The following is a 26,455-nucleotide window of genomic DNA, read 5'->3' on the forward strand; positions in this document are numbered from 1 at the left end:
TCTCTTGATTTGGGGACAAAAGCTGCCTCAGGCAGACTGCTTGGTTCAGCATAGGTGCAGCTTCTGAACAAGTCAATAGCCCCTACCATGGGTGGAGGGTTCATTTCATCTTCTGCAGATTTTAAGGGTTAACGGGCAGAAAGTGAGGTATAGAGCACATAGCTCATATTGGGGGAATTTTTAGACCTCACAAATGGCATTAAAGGGCATCAAAGGTCCACAGTAAGGTCCCCTTCAAAGTAGCAGGACATCATTCCTGCTTGGAGTATAAATCTGTGTGTCAGCTCCTAATAGTCTGGAGGGAAGAGAGAGCTGGAATTCTCTCTCTTCAGGAGCATCAGGCATGTGTTGGCCAAACCCACATGTAGAAGTGTGGAGAGATCACATTCTCACCACCCACTGATGTGGAGTGGGTGGTGGGTTCTTGCCAAGCCTTCAACTCCATCCTTTTCTAGAGGCTTCTTCTCTCAAGTGATAGCAGCAAGCACCCCCATTCCAAGCCTTCCTCCACCAAGCTATGGCCAAAGCAGCTCCCCTGGAAAGGGTGAGTTTTCTGATAACAATGTCTTGGTTGATTTAACCAAAAGAGTTTGGCAGTCAACCTCACTGAGACAATTTATATACCCAGCTTACTACCCATCATGCATGTGGTCACAAGGATCATACACGTGACTCCTCATGGATGGGTCAGGGCTGAGCCTGAACAATATGTTACCATTTCCAAAATCTACCAGGAGGTATATTTCTGATTTAACATTGGGTTACATGGATATTTCATATACTTTTAGAAAATGGAGGGATTTTAACCTACCAAAGAAGCTAACTTAGCTAGCTCAGAACTGAAAATAGGCTGATTCTAGCTGCACCAGCAATCCCAGTTTATCAAGTGTGATAAAAGCAATGACCATTACTCCTTTGTCTAAAAATACTTTTCATTGTGCTAATATACAACTGCTTCATCTTTAATGGCCTGGCTAAGTAACACTTACCCCAGGATGAGAACTTGGAAGTTGTGGACGGAAGTTAATATTTCCTGGTTAGAAAAAAAATGCACAATTACTGCTGTGTCAGTGAAAACCATCTATTTATCCCCTCCTCCACTGCAGATCAATCAACATGACTGTAAAATATTACTGCTTGAGAAGCAGATATATTTTCTGCATACATTTCTTGTTATCCTCTTTCCCTCAATTTTCTCATACAAGCAATAAAAACAAATCCATTTTTAAAGTTACTGACTAGTTTTTGATGAATGATAAATATACAGTTGGAGTAATCATTTTAATCAATCAGTAAAACCAAAGTCTCATCCCATCTGGTTTGACTTTGCAACAGATCAAATCTAAAATCTAAAATCAGAGGCTGATTATTATCAGCATCTGAAGGAGTGAGACTCCAATGTCTTGGCTACTCACCCGATTGCCCGCCAATTTTTTGACATGGAACTGTAAGAACTCTTAACAAACCATCTGATTTATAAGAATAATGCTCGACCAGCTGAAAAAGAAAAAAGTAAGAAAGTATCATAAATAATGGGGGCAGGAAATGCTCCTTACCTGGAGCAGCTGACTCCCCTTTTGGATTTTAAAAGTGATTCAAGGACAGCCCTAAACAACAAAAATTGCTTCCTTGGTGATCTTCCTGATTCCTCCCCACACCTCTTTTCTGCCACCCTCAGACTTCCGGCAGAAGTCCACATGCCACCTTCCCTTTTTAACCTTATTCTACTCTTTGCTCCCTTCCCTCCTTCCTTCCTTCTTTCTTTGGTGATAAGTTGCATGTCTTTGTTTATATTCTTCTATATCCATGTGATACTATAACAATGAATTCATTTATTCAGTCTTTCAACAAACATTCTGTTGTTTGGTAGGCCCTGAGAGAGGACAAAAGGTAGACTATGGTGAATGAGACACATTTCCTACTGTTGAGGTGCTTACTTCCTTGGTGGAGAAGGCTATAAATGAATTATAAGGTAGAGTAATTGATTCTGTATTCGTGCTTCGGGTAAAGGCTTTGGAGGGACCAAATAACTCAGCCCAAAAGTTTTGGAGAGAAGACATCACCACACAAGTGACACAAGATCTAGGCCATGGAGAAAGCTGACCCTTTGGAGAATGGCCTTATGTTCACAGAACATGGACACCCTTGGCTAATGGTGCCCAGGAAACTATGAATCATGATGTCTGATTCCTACATTAAAAAGGAAATGAATGGTAAGTAGATTTATTTATATCTAATCAAAATTATGCAATACGAAGACAGCCTTAGTTTTCACATTTTCTCTTCTCAAACAGATATTTCCTCTTCAGACAAACTAAAATCCTTCCATCTGATATTTCTTTCATATCTATTTATTGATTCCTTTTCCATTTATGGACTCTTGGCTCCTAAACCTTTTTTTATCTCAAAACTTACCTATTTGGGTAAATGTTCATTGAGTGAATATATTTTATCCTTCCAGGGAGCATTCTTCTTTTAAATTTTATTTTGTTGTGGAAAGAACACAACATGAGATACACCCTCTTTGTAAATATTCCAGTATGACCAGCCCTAACGCACTACTGAAATGGACAGCAAAGCTCTCTCTGTTCTGTTAAATGCAACAGTGTGTTCTCAGACATAGTATTGAGATCCCTACAACAGCTGAAATATCCCATGCATCTCTCCATTATCATTCAAATATCTCCTTACATGCTTATGGTTTCAGACAATCTACTCCAAAAGGATGGGTGGGAGGTGGGCATATACATAAAGATTTCCCTCTTGGGCAAGGGTATGCAAACATTTTCTGTAAAGGGCCAGATACTGGTATTTTAGGTCTTTTCATTCCACATATCATCTCTGTCACATAGTTCTTTATTTAAAAAAATATATATATATTTTTAAAATATAGAAACCATTTTTCTTCAAGGACTACACAAAAGCAGCTCAGGGCCAGACGTGATCCATAAGTGTGTTGATTCTTTCTCTACAGAAAGGAAAACTAGAGTAGTGAAGTAATTACCAACTCTCAGAAAAACAGCACCAAATTCCTGGGTAGGGGAAGGGTACCGTGGAACCTTACTGTTGTCAAGAAAGAACACTGAAATCACACTCATGAAAATGGAAGGTACTGCTGGCACTTTCGAGGCTCTTTCTTAAACAAACATACAAGGAAAAGATTTAATTAAGGCTGACTACTACGATATGGTAGCGGAATCAGTAAATACGGGAAAAAGTCCTGGGAAGGAATTTTCCAACAATTAAAGATGTTTAACATTAAAGTCAGCATGCAGACTTGGAGACTGTGAGTGGACTCACTCAGGGAAAATGGTCATTCAGGAGAAATCCAATGGCTGTGTAGCAGTGATGGAGCCCAGGACCTTCAAGCATCAGACTGACGGATGGAGGCCAGTGCCTTTCAATGCACACATTCAGCGATTCTTGTAGGAGGTGAGAGTTTCTGATGGGAAATTAATCCAGAAGGCAATATTCCCTACTCATCTCTCTGATTTGCACTGGGCAAACACCCTTTCAAAACGATACCATTAAAATAAAGCAAAGCCTGTGGTCAATAATGAGCTACACGTCAATGAGCTACAAACCAAAAGATAATGTCAGCGTTATGACTAATATGCATGAATATTAAAATACCCAGCATTCAAAGAAAAAGATTTTCTTCCAGCTACAGTTAAGAGCCAAAATACATCATGTGGTGGTAACTCTGAGTGCTTTAAAGGTAACGGGGATCCCTGATCTCAAGTTTTAAAAAGACAAGATTTTTTGAGCCTGGTACTTTCCTGCTGGTGCCACCCATGAAGTTCCTGGTGGGGCCTGGTGTGGACATTTGACCCCTTCCCCAGTGACATCCTGCACCTACAAAAACTCAACGTAGCTGTCGTTCTTGGGGTGGCAGAGTCCTTTGGTTTTCTCTGCCTCTGGGCCCACTACAGTTTATAGGATGTTCTGCCATTTTCTCATGGAGCTGTGATTTAGAATGAAGCCAAGTCGTTCGTACCTGGTGGAAAGCAGGGGTGAACACCGGATTAGAGCTCACTAGCGCCTAAGTAACTCTCATATTACACATTGCTTCGGGCTTTACTATCAGGTAGGTTAAGAAGCGGAGAAGGCAATGGCACCTCACTCCAGTACTCTTGCCTGGAAAATCTCATGGATGGAGGAGCCTGGTAGGCTGCCGTCCATGGGGTCACACAGAGTCGGACACGACTAAAGTGACTTAGCAGCAGTAGCAGGTTAAGAAGAACCCCTTTTTAGGCCAGGCGTGTATAATCCTATACAAGTGGCGGCCTGACACGCAGGAAATGATGACCACTAGGTTGCCTTAATGTTGCAGTGATTCATTTTGCAGCGAGAATGGCACTTGACATTTCATATTAAATTTGGCCTTTCACAATTCAAAGAATAGTCTGATTAGCCACCTCTAAGACTCCCTTCCCAGCCATCTATGCCTTTCTTTACTGTGTATTTGTCTGAAAGGCTACTCTGGGCTCCAGGTAGAGTGCCTTAAGGCAGAATCTAGTGCCTTAAGGCAGGATCTCCTGTTAAACCACATGTAGTCCTGGTTAGGTACCACTGCCTGGTGCCAAGAGCTGAGGGGCCCTGAACAAGCTATGGGAGCCTCAGTCACCTAACATGGTAACCCTAGACCAAAGCATCCAGGAACCTGGAGGGTGCACCATAGACTCTGATTGGGCAGGTCTCAGTAAGGACCCAGGTCTTCTACAAAGGTCCAGGAGGACATGTACCTGCCAGAGTGTGTCGAAATTCTTCCCGCCAGGGATGGAGAGCTTCCCCGTTTTGTCCTTGTCGATGCGGTAGTGCAGCACCTTGCCCTCGTGCAGCAGGCACAGGGCGTAGGACCCGTTGTCCTTGGCCCTGATCCTGAAAGAGAGAAGACAGTGCGGCACCATCACTCCTACTGCCTGCCGGGGGTGGGGAGGAGCGCCCTGGGCAGGCCGCCTGCAGCAGCGTCTTGACCTCTGGGTCAAGGGCTTCGTACCCAGGGAGGCCCAGCTCACAGCTCGATGACACCTCGAGTCCCAGACAAGGAACACCCAGCGGGCTTGGGAGCACTGAGGGGATGTCAGGAGAGGCCCAGGCTCTGGGGGTGAGTCCTCCATTCACCTGGAGCACCACTTGGCTCAGAGCATGGGCACATGAATCCCATAGCACCCCGGAACAGTGGAGTCTGTGCAGCCCTCTGCACTCGGCTCCTCTCTTCCATGAGGTCTGCTTTTGGGTTAGATTCCAGACAGTGCAGATCCCCTGCCCAGCCCAGGGTGTGTCACTGGAGGGGGTGTTTGGTGGGCATTTTAACTAGGAATATTCTTGACCCCAGATGGAGGCCAGGAAAGGCTCCCACTTCCTAAGACCCTCTTCATTCCGTCAAGCTCACCCTCCCTTTTAGAGGGAGGAGAAAGCAGGACTGGGATTTAAAATGTCCCATGGTAAAGAATCTGCCTACATTGCAGGAGACTTGGGTTCGTTTCCTGGGTCAGGAAGATCCCCTGGAGAAGGAAATAACAACACACTCCAGTATTCTTGCCTGGAGAATGCCATGGACAGAGGAGCCTGCGGGGCTACAGTCCATGGGGTCGGACACGACTTAGTGACTAAACCACCATGCGATAGCGTCAGATGATGTCACCAGGAGAAGAAAATGTCCTTCACTGGGGGCTGGGGACCAATGAGCAGGACCCGGGCTGTGCTGGCTGCCCAAGCTCTGCCTCCTGGTCCCCTCCTTGATGCCACTCCCTTCCCTTATCCAGGGATGAGACTTGTGAGCCTGATGCCAAACAGAGACACCCATTGCACTGTAGGGGGAGGTCTTCTGCCCTGCCCAGGAAGACCTGTGGGACTGTGGGAGGGTGCAGTCTAGGTGAGGGCTGCAAAGGCACAGAATGGAGGTGAATCCCCTCCCCCAACTGAACTCCTTAGTCATCACCATCCTCAGCCCATCTTCCCCTCTCAGCAACTCAAACCTTTGGGATCACAAGATGTGAGAGGGTAAGTCACCGAGATCTCAGAAGGTCCCAGAAAGCCTTGCTGGCCTTGTCATTTTCTAAAATGAGGGAACTGAGGCCCGCAAATGTTAAGCAATGTGTCCAGTCAACTGTACTTTGGGAAGATGCCCAAATGTGCCAAAACTGTTGTGGGATTTCCCTGTTGTGGGGAAATTTCTGATGCCTCCCCTTGGCTGTAAGAGACCACATCCACAGGGCCAGCTTTGGAAGCTGACACAGTCACTTTTGGCCTTGTAGATTCATCTCAAAAAGTGAACCCAGGACATGAGAACTAAGCTGCATCACATGGGGTTGGAACTTTGTTTTAAAAATAAGTTTCTTTTAAGTTGTGCTTGGCTGTGCGCGGCGAACAGGTTCCTTCCATGCCTCAGTGCTCAGGGCAGCTGGTGTGGGTGGCGGGACACACCCAGACTCCCCTCGACCTCTGCAGGACTGCTTCTGAAACCTTCTGCACTGTGAAAACAGCCCTTCCCCCAAACCCAAGCAGGTCGCCTGCACCCCAAAGTGTAAGCTCCCTTTCATGGTCACATGGCCCATTAAGGCCAGTTGGCTGCTGTCAAATCGAAAAACAACCACACAGAAAAGGAAAAACAGTTTTATATGAGGAAGAACTGAGTTTATCTCTTAGGGAAGCTATTTTATAAGGCAGGATTATTCACCCCTGCTTTGCTTAGTTTATAAGCATCAGTGGCAAACAAATAGGATAGTTTGAAGATTCAAAGAATTATACAAATTCTAAATACGAAGCATTAAGACTTTATGCAAATACATATAAAAGGTTAACTCCAGATAACGATGTCCATAGGCCATTCCAAAATACCATTCTCTTTGATTTCAAGTCTTTGGTGTCTTGGGCTTCCCTGCTGGCTTAGAGTCTGCCTGCAATGCTGGAGACCTGGGTTCAGTCCCTGGATTGGGAAATGGCAACCCACTCTGGTATTCTTGGCTGGAAAATCCCACAGATGGAGGAGCCTGGTGGGCTCCAGTCCAAGGGGTCACAAAGAGTCAGACACGAGTGAGCAACTAAATTTACTTTTACCTTTGTATCTTGGACCTTTGGGTCCTGGAGACAATTAACTGGATCTGAACTCTGACTTTCTGAATCCACGTCCAGTGCCCACCACTCTATCTTGCCTTAGGTCTTGATTGATCTTTTATTGTTAAACAGACAGAGGATGGCAGAATGACAGGGAAATGGTGCAATCACCTCATTAGAAATGGGTAAATGGAAATGAAGCCCACAATGGAAATAACATTATGCCCCTTCCAGACTGGCAAAAGTTAAAAAGACTGGACATAATAAATTGCTGAGAATGAGGGCATTAGGCACCTTCATTTACTGCCAGCAGGCGCATGAATTGGTTCAATCATTTTGGAAAACAATTTGGAATTCTCTACTGAAACTGAACCTATGTATTCCCTGAGTCAGTGATCCACTCCAAGATATACAAAATACATGCATTCTGCACCTGTAATGTGTGTGGGGATGTTTATATCAGCTTTATTTGTCATTATCAAAAATTGTAAACAAGCTAAGTATCTGCTGAATACAGAGTCAGTCAGTCTTGGGGTATTCATACCACAGAATGTCATGAATAAAATGAACAAAGGACAGTGTTTGTTCAAATGTTTGTATCAAATGATACAAAGCACAAGTGACTCTCATAAGTATAAATGGACACTGTGATTCTACCTGTATGAAGTTCCCAGATAGGTAAATTTGAACGATTTCATTGAAAAATGTATACCTAGGTGGTAACAAGTGAAAGAAAAGAGCCAGAGCATGCTGGACACAAGGATACAGAAAGTGATGTCCTCTCTGGGATGGGTGTGAGTGAGGGGCCTTCTGTGATGCTTCTCCTATTTTAGTTCTTGACTTTGGTGGCATTTGCTTTATAATTATCCACTAAGATACACGTATAGAGTGAGGCAGTCTTGTGTGTATTGAATATTTCATAAGAAAAATGGCATTAAAAGAGAGCTGGTGTGAGACAGAAATAGATCAGCAATTTCTGTAAAGGCACGTACTTCCTTGAGGATCCTCCCATGAACAGGCCCTGGAGGAGTCTGTCTCTTGCAGAGCTCCTGACACCAGTGGCAACAGCTGCCTGGTGAGCACAGTCTAAGGACCAGCAGGCACAGGGACAGACCATGGACATGCAGCCTCAGCGGCCCCCAAGGCAGCTGGCAGGAAACGAGGCAAAGAAGGGAAACCCACAGGCCCAGCATCTGTAGGTGGCAAAGACCAGAGGCTTGGTGACACTAACGGCCAGCAACTGTGAGGTGTCTGCTGGCTGGCTGCAGGCAGATCCTGGGCTGGGCTATTTTTAATCTAACATACGGAAAATACTGGTTTGGAAGCTGAAGTAGCTCCTCCTCCTCCTGGCCCCGTCCTGTTCCTCAGAAAGACCCCCAGTGTCCTGGGACACCCACCGGGTTTGTGACATGGATGCCCAAAGCGGAAAGAGAAAAGGCTAGTCTTGCAGCCTCTCTTGAGGTTGACCACCTTCCAGTTTAGCTATCTTCAGCACATTCCCAGAAGCCCCAGAAGAATTTTTTTCCAGGGAGTCTCTTGGAAGAAGCAGATAGAAGAAGCCAAGACAAATCTTGGCTCACGACAGATTTGTGTTTTGCTATTACAAGGTGTGGGACTTCAGTGCTTTCAAACTGTGACGCTGTCCTAATTGGCCTTAAGATTGACTTGAGGTCCCTGCTGAGACAGCAGGAGATCCACCTTTCTCCAAGGGTAGACCGTCTCAGGCTCTGCCATGAGCAGGTTTTGCACATCACAGACATGAGGCACAAGCAAAACTGAGGTCTGGAGAGTGTTCATTCTGCCAGACACAGCCTGGAGGGCTTCCTATGACTTCCTGGATCAGAGAAAACACGTAGTAATGATGCCCAGACATTCACAGGGAAGTAAGGACCCAAGCGGTGGTAGGACCTTCAAGGTGACCCTCACCCACCAGGTCTGGGATCATGGCATTGTGTCTGCTGCAGACAGAACAGAACAGCCGGGGCACAGCCTGGCCCACCAGGCATTCTCACTGTCTGCGTATTTTTTTTTCCCCATGGCAGAGCAGAGCATGGCTGGCTCGGGGGAAAGGAGGGCTCTGGGGATGAGCTGTATATCTATGGCCTGGATGGGAAGTTCAGAGAGACATGGTGGGGAGGTTCCCTTCCAGAGCTGATGCTGTATCAGGTGGTCAGATACTGCAGCATGGGGCCTGACGGTGGCTTGTTAAGAGAGGAGCTGGGAGTGGGGGAGAAGATGTGGGAGTGGCATGCTCAGTAGTATGTGTGCTCAGCTGCATCCAACTTTTTGTGCCCCCATGGACTGTAGCCAGCCAGGCTCCTCTGTCCACGGAATTTTCCAGATAAGAATACTGGAGTGGGTTGTCATTTCCTACTCCAGGGGATCTTCTTGACCCAGGGACTGAACCCATGTCTCCTGTATTTCCTGCATTGGGCAGATGGATTCTTTACTACTGCACCACCTGGGAACCCTGCTCAGTAGTGTGCTTGCCCGCATCATGCCGAGAGCATCCTTGGACTCAGGAGAGGTACCAGCCCTAATGATCCACAGAAGAGAAAAGAAAATGCAACTTCTGGGTGCTTCTGTCTTGCACTTGAGCAAAATTGAGGCACGTGAGACTTCCACTCATGCAGTGAAAGCAAAATCAGTATGGAACACAGGTCCAAATACAGGGCCACGCCAAGCTCTTCTTTCACACATCTGCCTTTTTAAAAGTTTTATCACAAACTCCCCTCTCTCTCCCTCTGCTCTAACTCATGAGGTGAAACAGGTCACACTGCTTCTCCTCCAGCTTCATGGGGACTTTGATCAGACCAATGAAGAGATACTCACATCAGTCCATAACCCTCTTTAAACTTTTCACTTCAGACAGGCCGTGACTCTTTTTGCTGACCTATAGCTGCAGAGCCACATGTGTCGAATGAAATGGCACACTTTGATCCCTGATGGCAGCACACGAGAGCACTCAAAAAACTCAGCTTTTACTGTGGGCATATGAGGGTCATGCAGTCTCATTCATCAGTGAACAAAAGTAAGGTTTTTGTTTTTTTTCCCCTAAACCCACAGATTGCTTTTGAAATGCAGGTATATAAGAAAAAAGTGAGCTATAACTTGAGCAGGGAAAAGTGAGTGACAAATAAGAAAAAAAAGTGTGTTTCATCTAATGACAAATACCAATATCAGTACTGGTGTGGACACAGGGAGAACATCCCATTCTTGGGGTCAGCAGCAAGGTGAGCATCTGAACCTAGGATTCCCACAATGAAGCAAGGACCATGAAGAAGAAAACCTCTTCAACCCCGGAGGACAGTGTCCCTGGCACAGAACACTCAGGAGTCCCACAGATGAATATCAATCAAATACAAGCTCAAAAGATCACCCCAAACCAAAGGAAACAGGAGTTATGAGAAAGAGGGCAGGAAAAGAAAGAGAGCAGGAGAGACATAGATTTATACACTAAGGACTTTCTGTATTGAAATCATTAGATTTAGAATATAAGCTAATTATGCATGAAATGTTCAAAAAACAAATGAGGGACTCACAAAAACTAGCAAGCAATAAGATGCTCTAAAAAATGTACAGGACTATTTGGGAAACAACCAGAACAAACAGGACTGCTAGAAATTTTTAAAATGTATAACTGATGGAAAAAAACAGTGGATGAGTTTAAAGTAGATTAGATACAGATGAAGTGAAAATTAATGAACCAAAAGACAATCTAAGGACATTAAATAGTGCAGCACATAGAGAAAAGGCAACAGAAAATAAGAAAGAATTGAGGATGGAGTAAGGGCTAAAATATGTTTAATAGCAAGCTATGAAGGAAGAAATGATAAGAAAGAAGGATAGTAATATTTGAAAAAAAATTAGAGTATTTTCCAGGATTGATGAAAGAAAAAGATTCATAGTTGCAGGAAGCACAAGTACAGGACAGCCACAGGTTGAGCTTTAAACACATTACCTTGTTCATCTCGATTAACAAGCCAGATAGCACATTAGTTTTCCCTTTTTATCATTCAGTAAACTGAGGTCAGAGAGATTAATTAGGCTGTCAGTCACAGAGCTATTAAATGGTTGTACTTGTCTGAACTTAAGTTTCTACAAACAGAAGCAGTTTCAAGGTTAACAGTGTCTCAATCAATCAAATAAAACAGAAAAATTCCTTACTGCACATATACTTACAGATCCTCCAATGAACTTGGAACATCTCAAATTATCACTGTTCTTAGTTTTGCTTAGGTAGGCACTGGGCATCTTGAACAGGCTCAAATGTGGTCCCCAGACCAGCATCGCTTGGGAACTTGTCAGAAATCCAAATTTCTGAGTCATAACCCAAACTTGGTGAGTTAAAAACTGGGTGAGGGGGTTGTGGTTTGACCCAGCAATCTGTGCTTTAACCAGCCTGCAGGTGATCTGCACACAAACAGAATGTTGAGAACCACTGCTTACATCATCTGCTCTGGACTTCGTATCCATCCTGTGGAACCTCATTCTTCATCCTTTCTCCTAACTTACATTTGTTCCTTGCTCATAGGGAGTACAAGTGTGTATTCTTACAAGCTTTCTCACTGTCTCTGAAAAATGTGTCACATTCTGAATACACTTTTTTTTTTTTTCCTGGCTACCTTATACTGAATTGTACTTACGCTGAAAAAGATATCTCATAGCTCTTTCCAAAGAGAGACATCCACCTGCCTCCCAGTCCACCTGGTGGGACAGGGGCAGGGGAGGGGGGAGGGCATTGTTCTAAGATTCAGGGGTGGCAGGTAATATGTTATCTGGTGTCCCCAAGCCAGGTCCATCCTGGACAAGGACCATGCGGTTTTGTAGACCTCTGATTCTGGGTGGTCACAACCTTTTCCCTTAGAAAGGCATTGTCACCAAATCTTCCAGGATCCAGCTGTGTACAGAATGGGGGACACCCTCATCAGACCATCTATACACGCTGCTCATTTCTTTACCTGTAAGTTCTCCTGGAGGGCTTCCCACAGGGCCCCGAAATGTAAGAGGCATGAATAAATGAATGTGTATGTGTGTGCATAATTTGTGCACCCATGTGTGTAAGGGAGGTGAGGGTGTGAGGGGCATGGGGCTATAATGAAAATCAATTCAGTGGGCAGTGGAAGGGAGGAAGGGAGGAAATGATGAGCGGGCGACACTCCTGGAAAATGGCTAATGAGGAAGGGATGACGCAAAGGTCAAAGGGCTTACTTTTCGAACGGTATGAAGAAGGAAGGTCTGGGGCACCTGGATTTCAGATGCAGAGCACATAGGAGGACTCAGTTGTTCCAGCGGGCTGGGTGGGAAGATGATGGTGGAGGGCCTGAGAAGGGCAAATGGCACCACTACTTGGCACCTGCTCAGAGGCCTCTGCACTCTCTTCTTCCTCGGCATACAGGGCCCCGGGGTACCCGAGATGATTTCTGACATATTAAAAAGCTGACATGGGAAAGGAGCAGGCGGAGGGGTCCCACCCATCACATGCAACAACCACAGGCCGGCGCAGGGTGCTGGGGCCTACCCCAAGTGCCGGAGCTGTACCGCTCTATAACCTCAGGACGGGGGAAGCCCACAGGCCACAAGTCTCGCCCTCCTCACACGCTCCCCAGCACAGGTGCCTCTCAGACCCTTGGACTCCAGCTCCCCGGGGCTTCCTCTTGGCCTCAGTCTTCACCTTCCTGCCCCTGCCCGCCCAACCCAGCTACCACATAGGCCACACTCGCTCTTGACTTCTGCAAACTACTGTGCCTGGTCCAAGACCTGACTCTCTGCCATCTCTCTCCCCACAGAAGCCTCATCCCCCTCTCTCTTTACACTTGGGGAGGGGGCAAGCCCAGAGGTCAGGGTCTCCCTCAGGACCTCACAAGTCTTCCAGACCTGACAGCCCAACTGGTTTGACCCTGAAGACTTGACCTGGCAGTGCTCAAACCCACCACTCTCCTGGGATCTCTATTTCAATCCCCTCTACCTCCCAGCCCCATGGCAATGCTGGCCTGGCATTCACCAGGCATTTCCAAAAATAAGACCTGCAGTCAGCACCTGCAACCCATCCCTTTCCTTCCACCGTTCTCGCCCAGCAGCTCTGGGTACAGTTGCCCAGCACTTGTCCCACTGTGCCTTTTCCTCCCTCCTGATGGAGGAGGTCAGGCCTGCCTTTTCACCATCTCGTGCGTGTGTGCATGCTAAGTCGCTTCAGTCATGTCCGACACTTTTCGACCCTGTGGATTATAGCCACCAGGCTCCTCTGTCCATGGGATTCTCCAGGCAAGAATACTGGTGTGGGTTGCCATACCCTCCTCCAGGGAATCTTACCAACTCTGGGATCAAACTTGCATCTCTTATGTCTCCTGCACTCGCAGGTGGGTTCTTTACCACTGGTGCCCCCTGAGAAGCCTCAGCTAAATCTAATCAGCCAGTTTAAGGATCATTTGGCAAATCCTACACTTAGTGCAAAAAGGATGACCATCTGGCCTGAGACAGTCCTGTTATCTTCTGCTATACCCCTTTCCATCTTGTCATTGGCCCCTTCTTACTCTCAAAGTGTCCTTGAGTGGACAGTCCATTCCCTGGCCCACCCCTTAGGATCTGGAGGGACTTCCAGTCTGGCCTGATGACCTCCCTGTCTGATGAGCTCCCTGTCACTCTTGCTTTGTTCCTGGCCAAGTCACACTCAGGTCACAATGTTGACCCCTAAGACATTGCACTGACACTTTCTCCTGCCCAGGACCACTTTCTTTTATTTTTCAAAACACAATATGCTGTTTAAATTAACATTTGGCTGTGTTGGGTCTTAGCTGAGGCAAGCAGACTTCTCCCTAGTGGTGGTGTGCAGGCAGTCGTCCTGCAGCATATGAGATTTTAGTACCTCAGCCAGGGATTGAACCAATAGCCCCTGCATTGGAGGGCAGATTCTTAACCACTGGGCCACCAAGGAAGTCCCCAGTTTCTTGTCTTTTCTTTCTCCACTAATTTTCTTCTCATTGCTCAGAGCACAGCTTAAACGTCCTTTTCCCCAGAAAGAGTCTTACCACTGAGCCCCTGTTCTGAGCTTTGGGGCTCCAGCTGAGAAGATGCCAGGCCCTGCCTTAGGCATTCATAATAAGTGGATTGATAGACAATAGACACGTGAAAAGAAATATAATAAAGATAATGCTTGAGAGTCAGTGTCCCTGGTATCATTAAATAGGAAGCCTGTGATGATGGGTGGGGCACATGACACATTTTGCAGCATGTCTTTCTAAATTTGACATCTTCCCCTAGGCTGTAAGGGCCTGCCTGATGGCTCAGCAGTTGAGAATCCACCTGCAATGCAGGAGATGCTGGAGACTCTGGTTCAGTTCCTGGGTCAGGAAGATCCCCTGGAGGAGAAAATGGCAATCCGCTCCAGTATTCTTGCCTGGAGAATCCCATGACCAGAGGAGGCAGGGGGACCACAGTCCATGGGGCTGCAAAGAACTGGACATGACTGAAGCAACAATATGCAGTTAGGCAAGCACGGTATGGGCAGGGATCAAAGTCTATCTCGTTTGTCACGGTGCTGTCACAATGCCTGGTATATATCTGGTGCAATTCATTATTCTGTGGAATGAAAGGCTATTTTTTAAACAGCATACTTCTGTTTAAAGTCAGACAATAAGAACCATAGTGAAAATGGCATTGGCGACTTACTGGTGTGATGATTCCTTTGATAGATCTAAACTACTACCTTCTCTGTGCAAGGTTAATTCAGCCATTTGGAGAAGCCACCATCTGTGTGTTTTAAAGGTCACTGAACTCCCTCCCGACTCTTTAAGACTTGCAAGGATCTTTAGCCAAAAACAATAAAATGTTTACCTGGAGACTAAATACAAAGAAAGTGACAATTCCATTGTTTTATATTTGCAGAACATGGCATGGGTGGAGCATTTTTGTTCTGAGATAGCTTCCATGATGACATGAAGGGGCCAGCACCTTACATTTCAACAGACATGATGTGCTCTTGGGGGCAGCCTGTGTGAGAGCTCTGAGCTGCCCTGCATGAACCACGTGGTGAGATATTTATACACGAGATGGTCAGAGGCCTGTTGACCACAGCCCATCCCCATAGGCTCATCTGGCCCAAGCAAGGTCCAGCAGTGTGACCACATGGCCTTAGAGTTTTATATAATTTGTAAAAGTTATTTCATCATAGCCAGAGAAGACCGCTCTCTCTTCCACTCCAACTTCCTTTCCCAGAGTTGAGAGTAATCCTAAAAATGGACATGCATTACTTAGAATGAGTTGTGACCCAAGAGGAAGGACCAAGTTTTCTTTTTTCAATATGCAGGAAATATTGCCAAATTATTGTTAAATGAAGAGGCAACCAAGCACTATGCAGTCAAAAGACGCAGAAAATAAAAAGTGCTATAGACACATGTCAGGCACTTAACTAAAAAAATTATATTACTTTTCAAAATTTTGTATGTCTGAAGTATTTACCAGTTTTTTAGAAGCTTGCAATTCATTGTGATTTTTCTCTGACTCTAAAATACTGTATTTTGTACCTAATTTTGTGTTCTTTTTAAAGAAGATCTACAAATTATACAGGCTTTGAACCCCACCAATTCTGGATCTTTCCTTTTGGGGAGAGGATACACATTTTTTGTAAAGTAAGCTTTGTTTCCCTTTCCTAACAAACTCATTTTGTAGTCACACCTGAGCTGTGACTAATCTCTCAAAATCGCAAACCATGCTGTCAAATGAGGCCTCAGAGAGCCGAGGGGATACATTCTCAACATAGCCTGTCCACTCTGCCTCTGTCCCCGGTGTCATGAAAGAGGCAGAGCTCTGGCCGCCATTCACAGGACCTGGCTGGGGGTCCCTAGATGGTCCTTGGCCATCTAGACCCCAGACATGGACAAGTACCTTAGAACACCACACCTGGAGAGCTTAAACAACTGACATTTCTTTCTCATAGTGCTGGAGTAGAATTCTCAGATCAAGATGATGGTCCTAACTGCATAACACAGGAACTGTGTTCCATGTTATGAGGCAGCCTGGGGGCGGGGGCGGTGTCTGGGGGAGAACGGATACATGTATATGTACGGCTGAGTCCCTTTGCTGTCCACCTGAAACTGTCACAACATTGCTAATTGACTAGACTTCAATACAAAATAAAACGTTTCTTAAAAAGATGCTGATTGAGCCCATGTCTCGTGACAGCCTGTTTCCTGGCTTGTAGACCATCATCATCTGGCTGTACACTCACATACATGACCTTGCCTCAGTGTGCGCAGGCAGAGAAAGTCCTGTCTCCTCCTTTTCGTATGCAATCCCATCATGGGGACCCATCTTTGTGGCTTTGTCTAAACCTAATCATCTCCCAAAGCCCCCACCTCCAAATTTCTTACACTGGGGGCTTGGGCTTCGACATATGAATCTGTGGGGACACAGCATTCAGCCCATTATAGCAGGTGATGAAAAGCTACCTCTAGAAATGCCGCAGGTGACTGTGGGGGTGGGGGGTTCTGTAGACCACATTGTCTATTCCCTCTGTAGAGAGCCTTTATGCTTACATCCATTATTATCCAAGGACAGTATAATGTCTATCTTGGCCACTCCATAAAGCCACTCCTGAGCAGCCCCAGCAGCGCTGTGTGGATAGGAGACAAGGCAGAGAGTGGGCATTCTGAGTGACACACCCTGGCACCATGCCTTACATGGGGAGAGCAGTGGGGCTTGGGGCCTGGGAGAGGCCCTGGAAATGGATTTTGCTGCTGCTTCTTCTCAGGCTATGGTTTTTCCAGTAGTCATGTATGGATATAAGAGTTGGACCATAAAGAAGGCTGAGTGCCAAAGAACTGATGCTTTTGAACTATGGTTCAAAAGAGAAGACTCTTAAGAGCCCTTTGGACAGCAAGGAGATCAAACCAGTCCATCCTAAAGGAAATCAACCCTGAATATTCATGGGAAGGACTGATAATAAAGCTCCAATACTTTAGTCACCTGATGCAAAGAGCCAACTCACTGGAAAAGATCCTGATTCTGGGAAAGACTGAAGGCAGGAGAAGGGGGTGACAGAGAATAAGATGGTTGGATGGCATCATTGACTCAATGGACATGAGTTTGAGCAAACTCTGGGAGATAGTGAGGACAGGGAAGCCTGGAGTGCTACAGTCCATGGGGTTGCAGAGAGTCAGACATGACTGAGCAACTGAACGATAGCAATATCTCCGTCCAAACACATCAGAGACCCTAAATTCCAGCCCTCATCTCCTCTTTGCCTGACAGTCCTGGGCAAGTTCCCTTGTGCCTAAGTCCTTGCTGCTGCTGCTAAGTCACTTCAGTTGTGTCCAACTCTGTGTGACCCCATAGACAGCAGCCCACCAGGCTCCCCCATCCCTGGGATTCTCCAGGCAAGAACATTGGAGTGGGTTGCCATTTCCTTCTCCAGTGCATGAAAGTGAAAAGTGAAAGTGAAGTCGCTCATTGTGTCTGACTCTTAGCGACCCCATGGACCGCAGCCTACCAGGCTCCTCCATCCATGGGATTTTCCAGGCAAGAATACTGGAGTGGGGTTGCCATTGCCTTCTCCACCTAAGTCCTTGATTGAAAATGAAAGGATTTAGACCATTAGCAGTGAGGTCCCTCTTGGCTCAGAAGTTCTGCCACCACAAATGTACTTCATACCATAATTCAAGAAGAGGAAAAACTACAATCTGAATTGGCCAGATTCCCCAGACACAATCATCTCAACAGTTAAGAGTCTTTGGACCATACCTTCTGCATTTTAAACTGAATTAGAGAGGATTTATAACCTCATTTAGGTCTCAGACATTTTAAGATATGGTTTCTGTGGGTGGCAAGAAAACTGTTTTTCTACGATGAAGGCTGGGGATCTGCTTCATTGAACCACAATGCAGACCAGAGCTTCCAGAGTGAATCTAATATTTTCATACTTGATTCTCCAAGATATTCCTAAATGGAAACTTTCAACATTAGCCATGGGTGTCCCTTGGCCTTTTATCCTATGTTCATTAATGACTCAACATCCACTTATATGTATTAACCTTCTATGAAGTACTTAACATTACGTGTGACCTATTCATGCGCTATCCATGTATGTATGAGTTGCTCAGTCATGTCTGACTCTTTTTGACCCCATGGACTGTAGCCCACAAGGCTCCTTTGTCCCTGGGATTCTCCAGGTAAGAACACTGGAGTGGATAGCCATTCCTTTCCCCAGGGGGTCTTCCTGACCCAGGGATTGAACCCGTGTCCCTGCATTGCAGGCAGATTCTTTACTGTCTGAGCCACAACGAAGCCCATTATTAGGAATCACAGAGGATGGGTTCTGTTTCTGAATCTGAAAACCTCCTACATTCTCAACATCTTCCATGTGCTGTGGGCGTGTTCCAGGTAAGATCTGCCAGTCTTGGCAAGTCTTAGACAGGGTGGCACAGGAAACAAGCACCTCTGAGCTGGTATGAAGAGGTTGGTGGTGGTATAAGAAGCACATGGTGGTCATGGGCGGCCAACTGGAGTCAAACCATGTCCAGAGGGCTGGGAATGGACCTGCATAAGAACTGCAAGTAATGATGAGCTGGATCATCAGCCCTGAGTGATAAAATCAAGCAGCAAGATGAGATTGGACAAGGAATTGTAAACATTAGGGTAAGAGAAGGTTGGTGCTGAAATTGGCCTCTTCCCCAGGGTCACTGGGGACAAGAGAGGAAGCAAATGAACTGCTGCTCCCAATAATAAGGACCCGAATGCACAGGAGAGACACAGAGCCCAGCCACGCTGGTGCAGCCACCACACCCATGTCACTCCCCCTTCCAACATTCATTAAAGGCAGTTCTTGTGCTCAGACATGAGAAGGTGAAGGCCTTGAAATCTCTGCAGAAAAATGGACATCATACTTCGGTTTAAATGTATATAATCGCACACAAGTGGGCCTGGTGAGCCTGCTCATTTTTGTTCCTCTGCACTGGCTCTTTCTACACCCAGCCAGATGGGTCCCCATGAACTTCAATTGTATCTGCCCTAACATCTCCCCAAAAGTAGATGTACTGATTTGCCCAAAGAAAAGTCTTCTTAATACTGGAGAGCCTGCAGTGGCCTGGCCCCTATCCTCCATCTGTACCCCCCACACTCTGTACCATCCACAGTGGCCTCATGGTGGCCTCACTCTCCGAGCACACTCCTGCCTCTGGGAACCCACACAGGCTTTTCCCTCAATCAGGATGGCTCCTGGCTGCCCTCAGGTCTCTGCTCAAATGTCTCCTTCATAGCAAGGCCCCTCCTGATTACCCAGCATAAAACAGAATCCCAGACCGCCAATCACAGCAAGTTCTAGTCCCTTCCTTAAATGCGCCAATGCCCTGGGCAGCCCTTGTTCAATTGTTCAGTGTCTACTTCTGCCAGTGAGATGTGGACTTCACAAGGCAGAGATCTCCATCTCCAAAGTCCAAGATGGAGTCAACATCTAGATCCTCACACAACTCTGAAAGTGTAGTCACTCAGGCATGTCCTACTCTTTGTGACCCCATGGACTGTAACCCACCAGGCTCCTCTGTCCATGGGGTTCTCCAGGCAAGAATACTGGAGTGGGTAGCCATTCCCTCCTCCAGTGGATCATCTTGATCCAGGGATCGAACCCAGGTCTCCTGCATTTCAGGCAGATTCTTTACCATCTGAACCATGAGGGAAGCCCAAGAACACACACAGCTGTGGACACTGGTAAATGCTGGTCCACAGATGGACAAGTTCATTTAAATGATGGGAAAGTGTGGAGGAGACACATTCTTTAGGGAAACCTGAATGAGGCCCGAGAAGATTCAGTAGGAAGGACTCCATAGCTGTGGGGCTGTTCCACGGTGGGTGTCCCCTGCAGCACCCCCTTGTCTAGGTCGGAAGAAGGCAGCCTCCTTGAGTGCAGCTGTTCCCCAGTGAGCCTGAGAGCAAGCTTCTGAACTGGCAAGAAGGCAGGAGGCCTTGCTGTCTGGATAATACAACTTAGGGCTGACTTAAACCACAGGCGGCCATAGGCCCAGTCCCATGACACGTGTGTTGGAAATTACTCTTAAGAAGGTGGTAAAAGTCCAAACCTCATGGGAAATGAGCCAAGAGGTGCCACACTGAGGGGAAAATGTCTTCCTGCTCCAGGATCTCTACCAGTGGCTGTTATTGCATCCACTAAGTATCATCCCAGTTACCTTGTATGCCCACTCGGGCTGCTCTATGCTTGCTTTTAGGATCACTTTTTAAAAAAAGTATTGTGTTTAAGATCACCTCACCTCTTAAATAAAAGGGATTATGGTAAAGTCGGGTTTCCCTGGTGGCTCAGATGGTAAAGAATCTGCCTGCAGTGCAGGAGATTGGGGTTTGATTCCTGGATGGGGAAGATTCCCTGGAGAAGGGAATGGCTACCCACTCCAGTATTCTTGCCTGGAGAATTTCATGGATGGAGGAGCCTGGTGGGCTGTAGTCCAAAGGGTTGCAAAGAGTTGGACACAACCGAGCAACTAAATTTACTTTGATTCTTTAAATAGATGGATACTCAGAGAAAACACTTTTATTTATAGGAAAAATTTAAAACACCAGCTGGGTGTGTCTCCACATTCTTGGTTACAGGGCTAACACTGCTATGTAACTGTCCAAGGCCAGGATGGGGCACCTAGTCGGCACACACCCAGTCGGCTGTGATCACTGAGTAGCAACAAGCACAGGTGAGCATACCTCCATCCCCTTGGTCACAGCATCTCAGGGCAATGAGATCAACACCTGTTTGAGACAGCTCCTGGCCTTCTCTGGACCACCAACCCTGCCCTGAGGTGACCTGCATCTCCAGCAGCTCCAGGATTGAGGTGCACTGACCATTGAGAATAATAGTGAGCAGGGCTTGGGATGCACACCTCATTTCTGAGATTATGAGGCCAGAGTTCACACACCTGCTTGTGATCAAGTTCCTGAGCTAACCTTTCATATGAGTGACTATCAGAAAATTTTCTTTTCTATCTGCCCCATTGGCATATCTCTCCAAGTAAAAAGAGAAGCAAAGTCTGAGATCTTGGGGCAAATGTGAGCAAACATATTGCACTGTTTTTTAACATGGGTGGATGCATACTATTACACATCCCATGTTTGTCATTAAAAGCAGAATATGTGGCTGAAAAGATTCTCTTAACTAATGTCCCTCAGTGCCCAAGAAGAGGGTTCACTTTGGGGCCAGACTGAGCAAAACAAATGCTGAATTACATGAGATGGCTTCAATTTGAGATGTCATATGAAATTTGTCAATTTCATATGACAACCAACATGCGTGTCTCAGTTGATAGCACATGATCCCTCTCAGAGGTCACCAGGAGTTCAGGGGTGGGAGGGCTGAGTGACTCCTAACTGTCCAGGCAGGCCTGGTGCCAGTGACTGAAGGGAAAAGACACAATACTTACAAGAACTTTCCATTCGTCTTTGATCCTATCAGGACAATCTGCTCAGATTCATCCCGAGAGATTTTTCCATGGAACCAGGGCATTTTTTCATGAGCTGTGGTGGCTATCAGTTTCTCCAGCTGAGGTTTCTGGCTGATGATGGCCTGCTCAAGAGCTTGACCCTGTCACAAGGAGAGGAGATGGAGCCATAATAAGTGAAAGTGACAAGAAAGACACATGAAGCAGGTCCAATCTGGCCTAAGTCCTGAAAACGGTAAAATGAAATCACATCTGTTTGTTTGTTCATTCAATAAAGAAAGTTAATAGACCTTGCATGTTAAAGTATCTTCAAGTGTATAACTAACAAAATAGATTTTAGAATACAGAGGCTGGCCTTTGCAAAGACACATCGGGCTTTAAAAACCATCAGGAATAATCCATGAAGTCTAGAGAATGGGCCTCCTGCCCTCTCTCAATCAATCACCTCCTAGAACTGTTTTATATTAGACCCTGATCATTTAATGATAATCTGGAAGACTTAAGATGTGTGCAAGCAAAGAGACATGCTTTTTTTCTGTCTTCCCCTAAAAGGCTTCACGCTAAGTGTTTACACATACTGCTGCCTGTAACTGCAGATGTGGTCACAGAAAAAAGAGATAAATCTTGACAATGCAGAAATGACAACATGGAAAACAAGAATGAGAAGGAGGCTGACAGCTGGGTGAATTAACTTCCTAATCATACTTAGTGGCAGAGAAATAGATACCTATTACAGTAGTAAATGAAGAACACAAGTCGATGATTCAAAGTTATAAAAAGAACCAGAAGAAGTGAAAATAAAAACATAACCAACCCCTGAGGTGAGGGAAAAGAGGAGGGGAGGTAGAAGAGAAGGTGAATCTGAACATTTTGTCATGCTTCATGATGGGAGGAAAAACAAAAGCAGTAATAGCTACATACAAAGGAGGTAACCGGTTCAAAGTTAGCAAAGGGCAAAAGCAACAGAGTGTGGAATACTACTCAGCCACAATAAAGAAGGGACCACTGACACATAACTGGCTCACAAATGTGTTATACTGGGTGTGAGCAACCAGTCTGAAAAGGCTACATGCTGTGTGAGTCCATTTGCATGACATTCTGGACAAGGCAAAACTATAGGGACAGAAATCAGGTAAGGGGTTGCCAGGGGCTGGAGTGGGGGGTGGTCCTGAGGGTGCTTGATGGGTGATGGACCTGTTGTGTATCTTGATTGGGGCTGGGGATGGGGCTACGTGATGTCACCTGTTTGTTAAAAAAAAAATCATAGAACTGTACACTCAAAAGGGATGAATTTTCATAGTGTGTAAATTATACCTCACTGATTAAAAGAGTAAAAGGATGGTCTAAGTCTTGGTGCCAGGGACCAGTTTCGTGGAACATAATTTGTCCACTGACCTCATGGGGGATGGTTTCTGGATGATTCAGTCACATTACAGTTATGGTGAGCTTTATTTCTGGTATTACCACAACAGCTCCACCTCAGATCATCAAGCACTGGATCCTGGAGGACCCCTGGTATAAATCATATCCAATAAATACTAGTGAAAAATATAGAATCCATCGTATTGGTCTGCAAGACTGAATTCAGTGCAGAGCATATTATAGGAGTAAAGGAGTGAGTGGATAGAATCTTCAAAAAGCCTTTATTGTTATCCACCTGTATATATAAAAAGCATACATTCAAAAAGTGCAAGGAAATGGTTCAACACGTGAGTCCGATCAGAAGACTGTCAACCAGCCTGGAGCCTCCTGGTACCAAGTGCTATGGAGAGTGTGGTGGGAATGTAAGTTGTCACAACCTCCGGGACCTTTTTGGATGACAACCTGTCATCACATCCAAATCCCTCACTGTGTTCAATCCAACCAGTTTGGGGTTACCCTGCTGATATTGATAAAAGGTTAGGAGAATGTTAGGGGGGGCACTGTTTATAAACAATGAAGGTGTCTACCAATATGTGCTAGTAAAATGAATTATAGTCCACAGGAGGGACTATCAGATGGCCAGTAAGGGGCTGATTTAGCTGTGTGCTTGTTGACATGGAAAATTCTGGAAGAGATGTTAGGAAGGGGTACAATCAAGTGCCAATCAGTGTGTTCAGTATGACCCTCTTAGGTAAATAAAAACAAGTATTTGCCCAGTGATCCTGCTTTGAAAGGGCCCAGCATGAATTGGGTGACAGTGGTTTCCTGTGGTGGAGAAACCCACATTGCTGGCACAAAGGGGCCCACCCTCTCAAGCGTGACCACAAAAGAGGAAAGGCTGCCTTCTTGGAGTGAGACATTTGGGGGCCCATGTTGATGACTAAGGAGAAGGTTGCTTATCTGAAGCACCACTGCATAGCTCTTATGCAACTGGGTGCCCGTGTGGAATTCCAGGGCCCCTGTGAGCAATAAGACCCTTCATCACACCTGCCAGAGGACTGCCCGCCACCCACCTGTAGGTTCCATGTCTGTTTCACGTATTCTCGGATGAGGTTCTCCTTCAAGTCCTCAAAGGGTCCAGTCTTGGGCTGCACCCCCGGCGGCCGGTTGAAGGGCTTCTTGAGGAGGCAGACGAGGCCATCCAGCTCCTGGGTGTGGTAGTGGCAGAGCTCGGCTGGACTGCCATGGGCCCGGCCACCCGTGATGGCATAGGTGCCATTCAGCTCCCTCTCGATGGTGTAGTGATGTGCCTTTCTGTCGTGTGCCACTGACAGGGCAAAGCCACCCAGGTAGTTGCGGCTCTGGCGCAGCAGGTAGAGCCCATCGCTCATGCCCCCCTGGACCAGGTAGTCTTCCGCCTCCTCCCGAGTGATGTTGCCGAAGAAGAAGGGCAGGTTGTTGGCGCCGTCACCCATGCCTGCGCCTTTCCTTCAGGTGTCCACCTGGCAAAACAGAGATCAGGCAGTGGTCAAGACCCGAATGGCAAGGCATTGTTAGAGGACCCACCCTCCAGCCCTGGAGGAAAGTCCTCCAGTCAGCGGGATGCTCTTCCTTCTGGGACTTGGGTCTAGAGCCCGAGCTAATCTGCCCTCTTCCTTTCTGCCCACATAACCATTAGATTTTCAAACACATCCTCTCAATATTGAACCAAAAAACAGCATTGGACCAATGTAGCCAAATCAAGCTCTCTGTCTCTCTTTTTTCTTGTTGTTGTTGTAAACAAAGAATTATAAGAGACAAACTAAAAAGAGAAGTTATCCTGCAAAATAAGACTCAGGAGCTCTCACTCCGGTCACGGGGACATAGGGACAGGACCCAGAGGAGTCCATTGCTCTCTGGAGATGGAGATGACTGTCAAGACCACTCATGTTGGTCAGTTACCTGCAGTGAAGATGTTACTGGACTCCTTTTACATAAACACTGAGGGACTACTGTGTCATATACTGTAGTTGGACCCCAGAGAGCTGAGCACTGGCCATGTTTATATATCACATCAAACCTTTGGGTGGGAGGTAGGACAGGCAAGCAGTTGCCCTGAGGCATGAAAAGTGTCATCCTCCTGAAACCCCAGGCCTCACTAACATGCAGACCCCTCCCTGCTCTCCTCCATACCACTTCCTGGCACCCACCTTGTACCAAACACATGGCTGATATTGAACACATCGTGTAGGTTCCACATTTGATAAAGACATCTGTCACAAAAAAGCTACCTCTTGCACTAAACAGACACACACTTCAGAAGAGAAATGTGAAGATGATTTGACAGGAAGATTGTTTGATCAGTTGTGGTTGTAGATGAGAAGAATCTAAATTACCAGTCTAAAAAGTATACAAAAGGGTAATCCAAAAGCGGCTTGTCGTCAATGGAAAAGTATCTAGATGACTACATCTGTACACTGAGAGAGCAAAGCACACACCCCTTCATGTTACACACGCACACACCCGACACTTTCAGAGACGCAGATACACAAACACCTGTACGCACACATGATTACATGAAACAGTTTCTTCTCAATAGGAATTACCTTAAAAGGACCATAGAACATAATACCTGCCTGGTAGAGGTAAAAATTTTCTCCAGGTAATATTGCCAAATCAATATTTCTCAGTGAGCACCTCCCCCTCTCCCCGAAAAAGAGATAGGTTTTATTATAATTTGGTTGTAAAAATAATTTTCTTGCTTACTTCTCTTAATATTTGACTATCATTATTTTTTCTTTGTGGAAGTTTCTAAACATTCATTGTTCAGCAAGGTTTTGTTTTCTCTTAAAAGTACAGCTCATATTTTCTCTTAAGGCAAAGACATCTGCTATTAACCAAAAGCACTCTCTGGAAAGACAGTGAGTAGACATGTCTTTCCAGAACAATATTTCTCTTCTGCTTCTTTCTCCTTCTCAGGCTAAGTCTCCTTCACAGACGTCTGTGCCGTCTGTGTTACAACTTCAGCCCCCTCTCCACGGTGATGGCCCTCGCACTCCTTTCTCATGCTCTGCTCTGTTCTTGCAATGGGGCTTTCAGGTCCTCACCTGCCATGTGTTGTGGGCCCCCCTGCCTTTCCAACTCCTGTCCCCTGCAGCCCATCAGTTTTCCAGCTTCCATGTGCCTGCACATCACCTGAACTCCGTTAAGAGCAGGGACCAGCCTCGCTGCAGTGCCAGCAATCTGGGTGATGTCGAAGCTGGCTCTGACTGCATCTGAGGCTGCGATTTCCATGTACCTCTTGCCTACCTTTCAAAGCCCAGGCGTTACCCCAGCCAGGAACCCACAGCCTTTGAGAATACTTGTTTTTCTCTTGGGCTTGTGTTTCAAGTGGCTTTGGCAAGTGTTCTGTTTCTCTGTATCCCTTATACATGTATGTAAAATTGCTTCCGTCGTGTCCAATTCTTTGACACCCTCTGGATTGTAGCCCTCCAGGCTCCTCTGTCCATGGGATTCTCCAGGCAAGAATACTGGAGTGGGTTGCCATGCCCTCCTCCAGGGGATCTTCTTGACCCAGGGATTGAACCTACATCTCATGTTTCCAGCATTGGCAAGCATGTTATTTA

The 26,455-nt window shown here is 46.1% G+C and overlaps 1 protein-coding gene across 3 annotated transcripts in view; it reads right to left on the reverse strand.

Moving 5' to 3' along the window:
- SYK (spleen associated tyrosine kinase) overlaps nucleotides 1-26,455 on the reverse strand; it is a 108,146-nt gene that overhangs the window by 33,519 nt on the left and 48,172 nt on the right. For all 3 annotated transcript variants that reach the window (XM_027550359.1, XM_027550360.1, XM_027550358.1), the window contains exons 2-6: nucleotides 23,924-24,352; nucleotides 21,471-21,631; nucleotides 4,746-4,881; nucleotides 1,416-1,497; nucleotides 990-1,033 (exon numbers count right to left, since the gene is read on the reverse strand). In XM_027550359.1, the coding sequence (XP_027406160.1) occupies nucleotides 990-1,033; nucleotides 1,416-1,497; nucleotides 4,746-4,881; nucleotides 21,471-21,631; nucleotides 23,924-24,325 (825 nt within the window). In that variant the 5' untranslated portion in view covers nucleotides 24,326-24,352. The remainder of the gene's footprint in view (nucleotides 1-989; nucleotides 1,034-1,415; nucleotides 1,498-4,745; nucleotides 4,882-21,470; nucleotides 21,632-23,923; nucleotides 24,353-26,455) is intronic.

The sequence above is a fragment of the Bos indicus x Bos taurus genome, chromosome 8, assembly GCF_003369695.1.
Source record: "Bos indicus x Bos taurus breed Angus x Brahman F1 hybrid chromosome 8, Bos_hybrid_MaternalHap_v2.0, whole genome shotgun sequence".
Taxonomy (NCBI): domain Eukaryota; kingdom Metazoa; phylum Chordata; class Mammalia; order Artiodactyla; family Bovidae; genus Bos; species Bos indicus x Bos taurus.